General features: G+C 45.5%; 1 protein-coding gene across 4 annotated transcripts in view; it reads left to right on the forward strand.

Annotated features, from left to right (window-relative positions):
• Positions 1 to 10,546: 10,546 nt before the first annotated feature.
• The window catches only part of LOC119119492 (dynein regulatory complex subunit 7-like), a 78,410-nt gene continuing 75,222 nt past the window's right edge, over positions 10,547 to 13,734 (forward strand). For 2 of the 4 annotated variants that reach the window (XM_037245916.1, XM_037245919.1), the window contains exons 1-2: positions 10,547 to 10,809; positions 12,246 to 12,430. In XM_037245916.1, coding sequence (XP_037101811.1) covers positions 12,333 to 12,430 — 98 coding nt within the window. In that variant the 5' untranslated portion in view covers positions 10,547 to 10,809; positions 12,246 to 12,332. The remainder of the gene's footprint in view (positions 10,810 to 12,245; positions 12,431 to 13,734) is intronic. The other 2 variants (XM_037245915.1, XM_037245917.1) reach the window with 2 other exon arrangements.

A 13,734-nucleotide genomic window follows, 5' to 3' on the forward strand; every position in this document is an offset into this window, starting at 1 on the left:
ATGTCTCTGTCCAAACAGTCAGAAACAGACTTCACGAGGGTGGCCTCAGAGCACGACGTCCTGTAGTGTACCCTGTGCTCACTGCTCAGCACCGTGGAGCTCGATTGGCATTTGCCATAGAACACCAGAATTGGCAAGTCCGCCACTGGCACCCTGTGCTTTTCACAGATGAGAGCGGGTTTACCCTGAGCACCTGTGATAGACGTGTAAGGGTCTGGAGAAGCCAAGGAGAGCGCTATACTGCCTGCAACATCATTCAGCATGACCGGTTCGGTGGTGGGTCAGTGATGGTCTGGGGAGGCATTTCCATGGAGGGACGAACAGACCTCTACAGGCTAGAGAACGGCAGTCTGACTGCCATTAGGTATCGGGATGAAATCCTTGCACCCATGGTCAGACCCTATGCTGGTGCAGTAGGTCCTGGGTTCCTCCTGATCCACGACAATGCCCGGCCTCATGTGGCAGGACTCCTGCCTCCTAACCAAAAGACTGCTGGGATAGGCTCCAGCACGCCTGCAACCAGGGCTGTGGACTCGGGTCGGACTCGGGCGGACTCGGTCATTTTTGCCGGACTCGGACTCGGACTCGGTGCTGATTTTGACCGAGTCCGACAATAAAAAAAAAGAGGCAAGACGCAGCCAGAGAGTGTCAGGTTACAGTCAGCGCGGTAGGAGTTGGAAGAAGCAATAAAAACTCCACCAAACTCGTCGTAATGACCCGTGATATATGTTATATCCTTACTATTTTCCAGGTTCTTAGATAGCCAAGAATAGGTCGGACAACGATCGTGAATGATAACTGCTTTATTCCTTACTCACAGTGCGTTCACAGGGCGTACCAGAACAACACAGAATGCCCATCCCACTTCCGGGGTTTTTTCTACTACGGAATTTGAGTTAGCCCAAAATACACAACATCTCTTCCCCTCTTACAATGAACGTGCTATATGCATGAACAACATAGTCTTATGCACCTATAACTTGACATCTTCAGATCTATCAATAACTACCATTAAACAATTATCATATATGGTCCAGACAATTATGACAATAATAGTCCCATGAACCTTAACTTTGGTGTGAGGGTGGACTACCTCGAATTATACCGAATTATAGCGAAAAACCGATGTCGTACGGCGTCGTACGGCGTCAAACACTATGTTGTTTTCAATAAAACATGAAGAACTCACGTTTGCGTCAGTCAATTTTTAATTTTTATAAAGGATTATTCTCATTTGATGTCTTTAAATTCATCCGCGTTCTGCCATTGAAGCGGGGTGCATTCAAAGACCAGTCGTACAAGACGGAAAACGTTTTGTGATCAAATCTTTCATAACGAGAATGATTTGAGGTGAATTGATTTGAATGAATAATTGAGAAGAAATTCAGTTCTGAAGGCTCCTTTTGTCCCAGCAAAGTGACAGATGGTGGGAGGGGGGATAAAAATTGTAAAATCAATTCACTCAAATCATTCTCGTTATGAAAGATTTGATCACAAAACGTGTGTGGCCTTTTTCTTAAATGAACACGTTTGACATTGCTATCGTGTCAGCTTTTAATTATATGCGCTGTCATGTTAAAGCAAATTAATAAATGCAACAATATTAATTTGCTTTGAAAATACCTGAGTAATAAAATAAAATGGATGGATGGATGAATGATGATCACAATTAAGTATAAAGTCTCCTTTGTAATATATACTCCTTGTAGCCTGTACCCAAAAAGAGGAGTTTCTTTGCATCGAGGTTTATGCAAAGAGCTCACGTAATTATATTGTTGCGTTTTGGTGAAGTGAATGAGTGTTCCGTCTGTACGACTGGTCTTTGAATGCACCCCGCTTCAATGGCAGAACGCGGATGAATTTAAAGACGTCAAATGAGAATAATCCTTTATAAAAATTAAAATTGACTGACGCAAACGTGAGTTCTTCATGTTTTTATTGAAAACAACATAGTGCTGACGCCGTACGACATGGGTTTTTCGCTTTCCAAATAAGGGGTCGTCACTAATTATTTGTGTTTAGATAAATGTCTGAGCTATAATGGTGTAATTAATGATTAAAACTTGAAAGTATCTGTTTATTGTATTCGTTTATATGTTTAATAAAGACAAAGCCATCACAAAACTGTTGTAATTATTTAGATTTTGATCTAAATTAGCCTTGAATAAAGACTAAGCAGTCACATGAATTAACAGAAAAAATGGACAGCCGGACTCGGACCCGGACTCGGACTCATGGTCAAGAGGCCGGACTCGGGCTCGGTGCAAAAATCCGACCGAGTCCACAGCCCTAGGCAGGAGTATGCAGACAGTATCTGGAGGATGAAGGAATTGACACAATTGAATGGCCCTCACGATCACCTGATCTAAACCCGATAGAAAACCTCTGGGACATAGTGTTTCAGTCCATCAGACGCCGCCAGGTTGCTCCTCAGACTTTACAGGAGCTCACTGATGCCCTTAGATCTGGGAGGACATCCCACAAGACACCATCCGTCGTCTCATTAGGAGCATGCCGCGACGTTGTCAAGCATGCATACAAGCACGTGGGGGCCACACAAGATATTGAAAATCATTTTGAGTTGCAGAAATTGAATTGAGGCAAAATGGACGAGCCTGCCACATCATTTTTTCACTTTGATTTTTGGGGTGTCTATTTACTGAGCCCTCTGTAGGCTGAAAACTTTTATTTCTATCAAAAGATGTGGCATCTTTTTGTTCCTGGGACATTAAACTGTCCATATCAGTATAGATATCCAACATTTTTGTTGTCACCATTGAAATCTGATGTATTTTCAAAGTGTTCCTTTAATTTTTTTGAGCCGTGTATTTTCAATATTTAAAAAAAAAAAATGTACAGATGAGAGTTTGACCATACTTCGCGGATTTCACTTATCGCGGGTGGTTTTTGGAACCATTATCTGCTATAAACAAGGGATTACTGTACTCGTTAATGATAGAACATAATCTAAACATTTTTGGTCTTTGCGAGACCTGGTTAAAACCTAATGAATTGCTGCCACTTAATGAGGCCCGCCTCCAAATTTTGTGAGCTCGCATGTTGGGCATCCTCGTAAAAAAAGGGGGGGGTAGCCTTAATCTCTAATTCCGATCTTAGATTTAGGCCTCGTTCGATTAATGTATTTAATACTTTTGAAGTTCTCGTTGTCCGATTCACAGCTTTGCCGTGGCAGCTTTGCTGTCGTTTTATCTTGCTGTTATTTACCGTCCACCCGGGGCTTACTCTGGTTTCCTGGATGAATTTTCAGAATTCGTGGCTGACCTAGTGACAAATGCGAATGATATATAATTATGGGGATTTCAATACCCACATAAATTTACCGTCAGAGCCACTTACTCTGGCGCTTCAGACGTTTGGTTTTATGCCAGCCATACAGGCAGCAACGCATAAGAACGAAATATAGGGTGTTTCATAAAGTACGCAGTTTTTAAAAATGCCAGCTGAGAGACATAGTCTCTCCAGCGCGTCCTGGGTCGTCCCCCAGGGTATCTCCTACCGGTGGGACATGCCCGGAACACCTCCCCAGGGAGGCGTCCAGGAGGCATCCTGATGAGATGCCCGAGCCACCTCATCTGGCTCCTCTCACGTGGAGGAGTAGCGACTCTACTCGAGTCTCTCCCGGAGGACCGAGCTTCTCACCCTATCGCTAAGGGAGAGCCTGGACACCCTGCGGCGGAACTCATTCGCCCGCTTGAATGCGCTGGCTCCGGGAGAGTGAACGCTGGTCGAACCCACGCGGATTCCCTGATGCCGCGTGAGGCGTCGAGTACATTCCTCCGCGGGAAGCGGACCCCGCCCCAGCTCCTTTGGCTTAGCTGGTGGTGAGGTCGGCGGCTCTGACCCTGACGAAGGGAAATGGCGGCGTGTTTCACGCGACGCTCTCTGCTCACGCTCGCGCCGCCGTGTTCGGATCCGTTGATCAATTCGGGCTGCGAGGTCCATCGCCTCCTCCAGGGTTCGAGGGCGATCGTATGCCACCCATCCCGTCCTTCATATAGTCTGCGAGCCTGACACCGCTTCCGGGAGTAAATGCGCGGGCGGGCGCTTCCCCATCTATTGGGGAAACATAGTCATTGCAGGGAAATGACCCAAAAAAAGTTATAATACAATTTATTCAGGTTTGGCGGGCCGGATTAAACGGCCCGTGGGCCGGATGTGGCCCGCGGGCCGTAGTTTGCCCATATCTGGTCTACAGTTAGTACAAAATGCTGCGGCAAGACTGCTCACACGGACGAGAACATTTGATCACATTACCCAATATTAGCCAACTTACATTGGCTCCCGGTCCATTTAAGATGTGACTTCAAAGTTCTTCAATTAACCTATACATCACTGCATGGCTTAACACCTTCGTATCTCGTCGACCTAGTTGTTCCTTACGTTCTGTCCCGTAACGTCCGCTCGCAAAACGCTAGTCTTTTAGTGACCCCGATGGCCAAAAAGAAGTCTGCAGTCTAGAGCATTTTCTATCCAGGCTCCAGAGCTTTAGAATGCTCCGATCCGATAGATATTAGAACTGCTACCTCAGTAGAAACATTTAAGACACGATTAAAGACACATTTTAATGACATGGCCCCTAGCTGGGGAGGTGGTTCGGTGACACCCAAACTGATAACGGATGTCTGGATTTCTCATGGACCAATCAGGATGAGGGAACTGCGGCGGATTACCACCCTCAAATACACTGCCAGGACAATCGAGGGCACCTCCTGCAGCTCTTCAGTTTGAATTGGACATTCACTTTTTCTTTGGATTGTTTTATATTATGTGTTCTAGGTGCCCTCTCTGCATCCATTGTAGCCTGGTCATCTTGGAAGGGGGATCCTCCCATCTGTGGTCTCTTCATTTTTCCCCAATAGGGGTTTGTTGAGTTTTTCTTTGCCCTTCTGGGAGTTTTAGATCAGAGGATTTTTGAGAATAATTGTCAATTTGTGTACATCTGAAGCCCTTTGAGACTTGCTTGTGATTTAGTGCTGTATAAATAAACTTGACTTGACCTGATATATCTTACCTGACTTTTCTTTAGGTATGTTTTTTTTAAACATAACACTGCTATTTGATTCTATAAATAGGGTCACTTTTGTGCCAAGTGCACGAGTATAATTTGATAATTTGAATGCACTTGAACTCTGCGAGCGCTATTTCATATCAGTAACGTTATAGCCTACTATGTAGATTATGTTTGATCCACAGTAAAACGTAAAAATATTAGTACCATATTATCAATAGAAGTAACTTAGTGCATTTAATAACATAATGTCGAGTGATTACCAACATTGCAGCTTACATTTCTGCACAACTATTTTTTCTGACATACAATTGATAGTTTATCTTCACTTACACTACCGTTCAATAGTATTAATATTTATAAGTAATAAGAATGGCTATTTTTCAATGAGGATAACAATCAATTAATCAGGAATACATTCTATACAATGTTAATGTGGTAAATTCCAGCGTGCACCATCCAACTACAGACGTACTCCGTGCACAGAGGGGACCGGACTGCAGCCTCCGGCAAGATGAAAGGAGGGTGTGTGTGCGTGTTTGTAAACAACTCGTGGTGTGGAGATATACGGACGTATATATGACACTACTTACCAGACGTGGAGTTTTTAATGCTGCAATGCCGTCCTATTATCTACCGAGGGAATTCACTGCTGTGTTTTTAGCCGCTGTCTACATCCCCCCGAGAGCCACTCCACAGCAGCGCTCGGCAAACTGTATGATGTCATCAGCGCGCTAGAGACTGCTCATCCTGATGCTGTTTTTATCGCTGCTGGAGACTTCAATCAGTGCAACCTACAGGACTGTACTCCCCAAATATCACCAGCACATCAACATCCAGACACGTGAGAAGAACACCCGGATCACGTGTACAGTAACATAAGCGGCAGCACCAGGACCCACTTGGACAATCTGACCACATCTCACTGTTTCTGTACCCAGCATACCGACAGAAACTAAAACAAACAAACCCCACCACCACACAAATCAATGGACACCAGAGGCTGAGTGCATCCTGCAGGACTGCTTTGCTCAAACAGACTGGGATGTGTTTAAAGCTTCTGCCACAATGGAGGACTCCTCAGTCAGCATCCAGGACTATGCTGACTATGTGACCGGGTACATTAACACATGTATTGATAACATCATGCCCACTCTTCAGGTGAGGAAGTTCCCCAACCAGAAGCCCTGGATAAACAGCCAGGTACGTCACATGTTGCGTGCTCGTTCTCTCGCATTCAGATCAGGCGATGAGGCAGAGTACAAAACTGCGAAGTACGGACTGAGAAAGGCCATCACAGCTGCCAAGAAGCAGTACAGAGATAAGATGGACGGCTTCTAATCCAATGCTGACCCCGGGCGGATGTGGCAGGACCTCCAGCACATCACAGACTACAGGACCTCCACCAGCACCATCGGCCACACAGCCTACCGGATGACCTCAACAACTTCTACACCCGTTTTGAGACCTCCAACCCCAACACAGAGAGGCACACACACACCCGGCCCACCCGACCCCAGACCTCCCCCCCACCAACAGTTTCATCAGGCCAGGTATGCAGAACCCTGAGGAAGATCAACCCCCGCAAAGCAGCAGGACCAGACAACATCCCTGGGCGGGCCCTCAGAGCATGCGCCAACGAGCTGGCAGATGTTCTCACCTCCATCTTCAACCTTTTACTCAGCCAGAGCATCGTCCCCACCTGTTTCAAATCCACAACCATCGTCCCCCTCCCCAAAAAGAGCCCGGCCACCTGCCTGGATGACTACAGGCCAGTAGCACTCATCCCTATCATCATGAAGCGCTTTGAAAGAACGGTGCTGGCCCACATCCAAAACAGCATACCGGACTCCCTGGACCCCCTGCAGTATGCCTATCGGCCCAAAAGGTCCACCTCAGACGCCATTGCTGCTGCTCTTCATTACTGCCATTCCCACCTTGAAAATAAGGATGCGTATGTCAGGATGCTCTTTGTTGACTACAGTTCTGCTTTCAACATGGTCATCCCCCACAAACTCATCCATAAACTGCCCACACTCGGTCTTCACCCCAACCTTTGTGACTGGCTCCTGGATTTTCTGACTGGCAGGCCTCAGTTTGTCAGGATTGGAAACAGGACTTCAGCCAGTATCATCACCAACATTGGTACCCCACAGGGATGCGTGCTCAGCCCCATCCTCTACACCCCGTTCACCCATGACTGCGTTGCCTCCCACAAAGACAACATCATCCTGAAGTTCGCAGACGACACCGCAGTGATTGGACGCATCACTGGCGGAGACGAGGCGGGCTACAGGAGGGAGGCGGACAGCCTAGTGTCATGGTGTGAAGAAAACAACCTCACCCTCAATACGGACAAAACAAAGGGGATGATAGTGGACGTGAGGAAGAAAAGGGGACCTCACCAGCCACTTTTCATTCGACAGCTTGACACCACACAGCTGGTCAAAAAGGCTCAACAGCGGCTGTATTTCCCGAGGAGGCTGAGGAAGTTTGGAATGTCCCCCAAGATCCTCAGCAACTTCTACAGCTGCTGCATCCAGAGCATCATGACCAGCTGCATCTCCGTGTGGTACGGCAGCTGTACTGCTGCGGACCGCAAGCGACTGCAGAGAGTGGTGAGGACGGCAGGGAAAATCACCCGGACTCTGCTGCCCTCTCTGCAGAGTATCCACCACCGTAGGGTCCACAGGAGAGCGGCGTCCATCCTTAAAGACCCCACCCACCCCCAACATGGACTGTTCACACTTCTCCCCTCAGGCCGGAGGTACAGAAGTGTAAAATGTAAAACCTCCCGTTTCAAGAACTCTTTCTTCCCCACGGCCATTAGACTCTTAAACAGCTGACCAGATCACTACCTCAGTCACTGATCTGCACTTTATACTGTACATTGTTTACACTTTGTTTTGCACCGCATTCTACCCTGTTTAACAGTACATTCACTATAACTCTCACAACTGTTGCACAATGCCATTTTTGCACTAGCCTATATAGCACATCCCTCACCTTGGTAGTTGTATATACTGTGTATAGATTGTGGTTTTTATATTTTGTGTTTTTTTACTTTTAATCTTCTTTTAATCTTCCTTACCTTGTCTGGCACTTTAACGGACAGCGAAAGAATTTCATTGTACAAAGAAAAAGTGCTTTCCTTTTGTACACATGACAATAAATGCTTTGAATTTTGAATCTTGAATCTAAATGAGTATTCTCGCTGAAAACGTCTGTTTTTTAATGCAATAGCTACATAGTTGCATAAAGGGCCATTGTCCGCAACCATACCTCCAATATTGTAATGGTCCATTGTGTTTGCTATTTTGTTAGAAGGCTAATAAATGATTAGAAAATCCTTAAAAACCCTTGTGCAAATATGTTAGTTTTCATGGAAAATACTAAATCGTATGTGGGTGTCTGGTGGCCGTCCTGTGCCCATTCTCTTGTGTCCAGGATTCTTGTAGGCCATGACTCACAAAGACTCTTAAAATAATAATAATAATTATTATCTTTTATAACCTGAACATTCGAACACTGGAAAAATACCTTCATAATCTTTCAGACTCTCAATTACTCTCAAAATTCTGATCACTGACACTTCAACATACTATTTATTGCTGCTGCTGTATACAATCTGGGATGTCACTATTGTTTTTTTATGGATAACAAAAGAAAAAGATACTCCAAGTTGTTATGATCAGTTAACACCAGGGTGGTGGTCCCCTCGAGCCAATGCCACCAACCCAATGTAATGCCAATTCTAATGTCAGAGTTCCTTTCAGCAAGAGACGGGCGGGGTCTCTCGTGCCTCACTGTTTGTTGAGAGAGGACCGCCCCCGCCGCCACGCCAGAGGCGTCCACCTCAACCACGAACTGTTGTTCTGGGTCGGGCATCTGGAGATTGGGGGCAGAGGTGAAGTGTACCTTCAAGGTGGAGAAGGCCTTGTCCACCTCAGGGTTCCAGATGAATGAAGCGGAGGCACTGGTGAGGGCGGTGAGAGAGGCTGCCACCATACTGTAGTCTTGGATGAACTTGCGCTAAAAGTTGCAGTTTCTTGCGGCTGTCTGGCGTGGGCCAGGTCGTGACGGCCGCCACCTTGCCAGGGCCCATGCTGATGCAGCCTTTGGCGATAATGTAGCCCAGGAAGGAAACCGTGCCGGCATGGAACTTGCATTTCTCAGCCTTGACATGGAGGGAGTTCTTCTGGAGGTGGTGCAGAACAGACTGGACATGGGTAATATGTTCAGACAGGGTCAGGCAGGGTAAAAATTCAGAATGTCGTCCAGATAGACAAATACAAAAAGATTCAACATGTCACGGAGGATGTTGCTGACGGCTGACGGCAGGCAGGCGAGCGGGCAGGCAGGCAGGCAGGCAGGCAGGCAGGCAGGCAGGCAGGCAGGCAGGCAGGCAGGCAGGCAGGCAGGCAGGCAGGCAGGCAGGCAGGCAGGCAGGCAGGCAGGCAGGCAGGCAGGCAGGCAGGCAGGCAGGCAGGCAGGCAAGGCAGGCAGGCAGGCAGGCAGGCAGGCAGGCAGGCAGGCTGGCTGGCTGGCTGGCTGGCTGGCAGGCAGGCAGGCAGGCAGGCAGGCAGGCAGGCAGGCAGGCAGGCAGGCAGGCAGGCAGGCAGAAGTCCGTATATTTATTTAGGAGCCTGCACATTCCTTTCCTTTTTCACCAAACCTTCTTATACTTGGGGTGGTAGCTGCACTGAATACAACGTGAAGGCCCTCCAGCGCATAGTGAACACGGCTGGTATGATTATTGGTGCTTCTCTCCCCTCCCTGAAGGACATTTACACCTCCCATCTCACCCGCAAGGCGACCACGATTGTGAGTGATGTGAGTCACCCCGCTCACTCTTTGTTCGATCTTCTGCCCTCTGGGAAGAGGTACAGGAGCCTGCGCTCCCGCACCACCAGACTCACCAACAGCTTCATTCTCCAGGCTGTTAGGATCCTGAACTCTCTCCCCCCTTCTGCGTAGCGTCCTGTACTTTTGCGCTATATTCTGACTGTCTGCTGTATGCACACTTGCTCCATTTTTGCTCCTCTTATTTATTGTGTTATTTGTTTATTTATTATGTATTCATCACTCTTATTTATTCATTGTTTGTGCCTTCTTGTTTTTATTTTTTTGTGTTGTTTACTTGTATGTATATTGTGTACTATGTCTTGTCACCGTGGGATAGTGGGAACGTTATTTCGATTTCTTTGTGTCTTGGCATGTGAAGAAATTGACAATAAAGCAGACTTTGACTTTGACTTTTGACTTTTTTTACTTGTTTTGGAGACTGGACATTCTTATATTTTCTCAATTAAAAATAAAGCGTCACCGAGGAACGCTCGTCTCATTTTTCCAAAACACATTTGCCTCTCCCTCTGTTGTTCTCATCCACAGACTGAAATGAAAGTTGGAGCGTTTTTCAAACGTGCCGTTTGTTTGCTAATTCAGAGCACGTGAATAAGCGTCGGTGGGCGCTTGAGGTGCTACAACTGTAGACTCGGTGCATCACCAGTGCGTCAGGCATGGAAACAATCCAAGCACTGTGCTGCGTTGGAAAATTATAGGAGCGGAGCGCGCTATACCTCTCAGAATACGCGGACTCTCATGTTACTTTGATGCACGTGGTGTGAAAGGCGCTCATGGAAAGCGCAAGGACGTATTAACCCTAAAAAAGAGAAGAGCATTGCCTCACGTAGTGCCCCACTGCGGTCGTCAAGGCGACGAGATGACAACAGAGAAAGTCTATTGAAAGCAGCGAAACAAATCAAGCAAGAGACACGACGGTAAGTTTTAGTTCATGTATGTGTGTGTGTAAATTTTAAATTGTTGTATCGTAATATAGATAATTGTTTGTATGTTTTGGAGCGTTTAATAAAGTATTTTAAAGTTCTGACAGCCAGTCATATCACCGTAAAAATAGTTTTTAGAACAGTTTTGGGGTGTAAATATTGTATATCATGAGGTATACTGTCAAATGACAGCCAGTATTAGATTCTGCATGTATATAAAGATAAAAAAAATATCAAAGTCATTTTTGACTGGCACTTTTGTTTCTTTTATTATTTTGCACGGGTTCAGGCAGTGTTTCCCAACCTTCTTTCACCCACGGCACACCTTTTCATTGGAAAAAATCTCGAGGCACACCACCAACAAAAAACTGTTAGGTGTTATACCAGCTTCTACGGGACTGTCTCAGAAAATTAGAATATTGTGATAAAGTTCTTTATTTTCTGAAATGCAATAAAAAAAATGTTATACATTCCGGACTCATTACAAATCAACAGAAATACTGCAAGCCTTTTATTATTTTAATATTGCTGATTATGGCTTACAGCTTAAGAAAACTCCAAACTCCTATCTCAAAATATTTGAATATTTCCTCAGACCAAGTAAAAAAAAAAAGATTTATAACAGCAAAACAAAATCAAACATTTGAAAATGTCCCTTAATGCACTCAGTACTTGGTTGGGAATCCTTTTGCACGAATTACTGGATCAGTGCGGCGTGGCATGGAGGCAATCAGCCTGTGGCATTGCTGAGGTGTTATGGATGCCCAGGATGCTTCAATAGTGGCCTTTAGCTCATTTGCATCGTTGGGTCTGGTGTCTTTCAGCTTTTTCTTCACAATACCCCACAAATTCTCTATGGGGTTCAGGTCAGGGGAATTGACAGGCCAATCGAGGACAGTAATGCCATAGTCAGTACACCATTTACTGGTGGTTTTGGCACTGTGGGCAGGTACCAGATCATGGCAGCTGAGTGGTGATCACAGTCACGGTGTCACGACTTGACTGTGTATTTTATGTTGGTGAAAATGAACAATCCAGGTTCTCCGGTTGAACTACATACTGGGATTTCCGTCAGTCAGCAAACGCACCACGGTCGTCAGAGCGTCACTGTTATCAAAAGCACACAGCAGCAAACTAAATATGTGCCGACCAACACAACATGAAATCTCAAGATTCTCTGATTAGCCACGCATGCGCGATTAGCAAGTAGATGACCGGGCCTTGCGCTAACTGACCAGTGGTTTGGCAATTTACATATTTGCAATGTGTTCCGTAATTAATATTGGGCAATTTCCCACGGCACAGCCGAATATCTCTCACGGCGTGCCGCGGCACAGTGGTTGGGAAACACTGGGTTAAGGTTCTGAACTATTACAAACTAATATTTTGGCTTCACGAGGCAGACAGCTAATGTAGATAAACGTCAACAGAGTTTTGGGCAAGGCGGCCATTTTGGTGACGCTCTCGAAGGGAAAACAAGTCAAGCCCCAATAGACATAACCACACACTTTGAAGTGATGGAGACACTGGTGGAGTCCAGTAATGAGGAGCAAGCAGAAAATGAAGATGAGCAGGCGGGAGAAGCTGATGATGTCTTGGCTGTGTGTGATTTCCTGTAAGTGACCACTCACGTCCTGTCAGGTACAGGTACAGATTTTTCACCTACCAGGCCAAAACAGGGCCTGACTAATATATAGGGAAAATAGTTTATAAATCAATTTTACTATATGAAATAAAATGTGGGAGGCACGGTGGAGCACTGGTTAAGCATGTCCGCCTCTCAGTGCAGAGGTTGTGGGTTTGATTCTGGCTTTGGCCTTCCTGTGTGGCATTTGCATGTTCTAGCTGTGCCTGCATGGGTTTCCTCTCACATTCCAAAATCATGTACAATAGGCCGATTGACCACGCCAAATTGCCTGTGAGTGTGAATGGTTGTTTGTCTATATACTAGTGTTTAAAAGTTTGGGGTCACTTATAAATAGCCTTACTTTTTATATAAAATTAAAAATAAATTTCAATGAGGTTAACATTAAACAAATCAGGAACATGTTGTATACATTGTTAATGTGGCAAATGACTATTCTAGCTGCAAACATCTGTTTTTTAATGCAATATAGGTGTATTAAGCCCCATTTCCAGTAACCATTCCTCCAGTGTTCTAATGGGCCATTGTGTTTGCCAATAGTGTTAGAAGGCTAATGGATGGTCAAAGTCAAAGTCTGCTTTATTGTAAATTTCTTCACGTCAAGACATACAAAGAGATCGAAATTGCGTTTCCTACTATCCCACGGTGACAAGACATATTACACATTCAAGTAAACAATACAAAAAGTAAAAATAAGAAGGCACATACAATGATAAGAAAACCCTTGAAAATCTTTGTTAGTTTTCATGGAAAATACTAAATTGTATGGGTGACCCCAAACCTTTGAACAATATGATTGGCTGGCAACCAATTCAGGGTGTTCCCTGCCTACTGCCCAAAGTCAGCTGCTCCAGCATGCCCGTGACCCTCGTGGAGAGCATATACTCGGAAAATGGATGGATGGATAAACACTAAAACAAATTAAATGCCTTTAAGGAATTAAAGATGTGTTCAAATCTTTTTATCCTGAGTTCTCATGGGCTGCTTCAAAAGAGAAACCTGGAGAACATTGTGAAAGATTGGATGGATGGATGGATGGATGGATGGATGGATGGATGGATGGATGGATGGATGGATGGATGGATGGATGGATGGATGGATGGATGGAAATAAAATGAGAGGCATAACTGGGATCCACAAACTTCTGACGGGGGGATATTGCACCACCTTCCCTTGTGTAGGCACCGTCTCTGCTCTTTGTCATGCCACGCATGCATGCACACAAATACAAACACACACACACGCAATAACATTCTTGTTGACTATGGTGTTTA

The sequence above is a fragment of the Syngnathus acus genome, chromosome 2, assembly GCF_901709675.1.
Source record: "Syngnathus acus chromosome 2, fSynAcu1.2, whole genome shotgun sequence".
Lineage (NCBI taxonomy): Eukaryota > Metazoa > Chordata > Actinopteri > Syngnathiformes > Syngnathidae > Syngnathus > Syngnathus acus.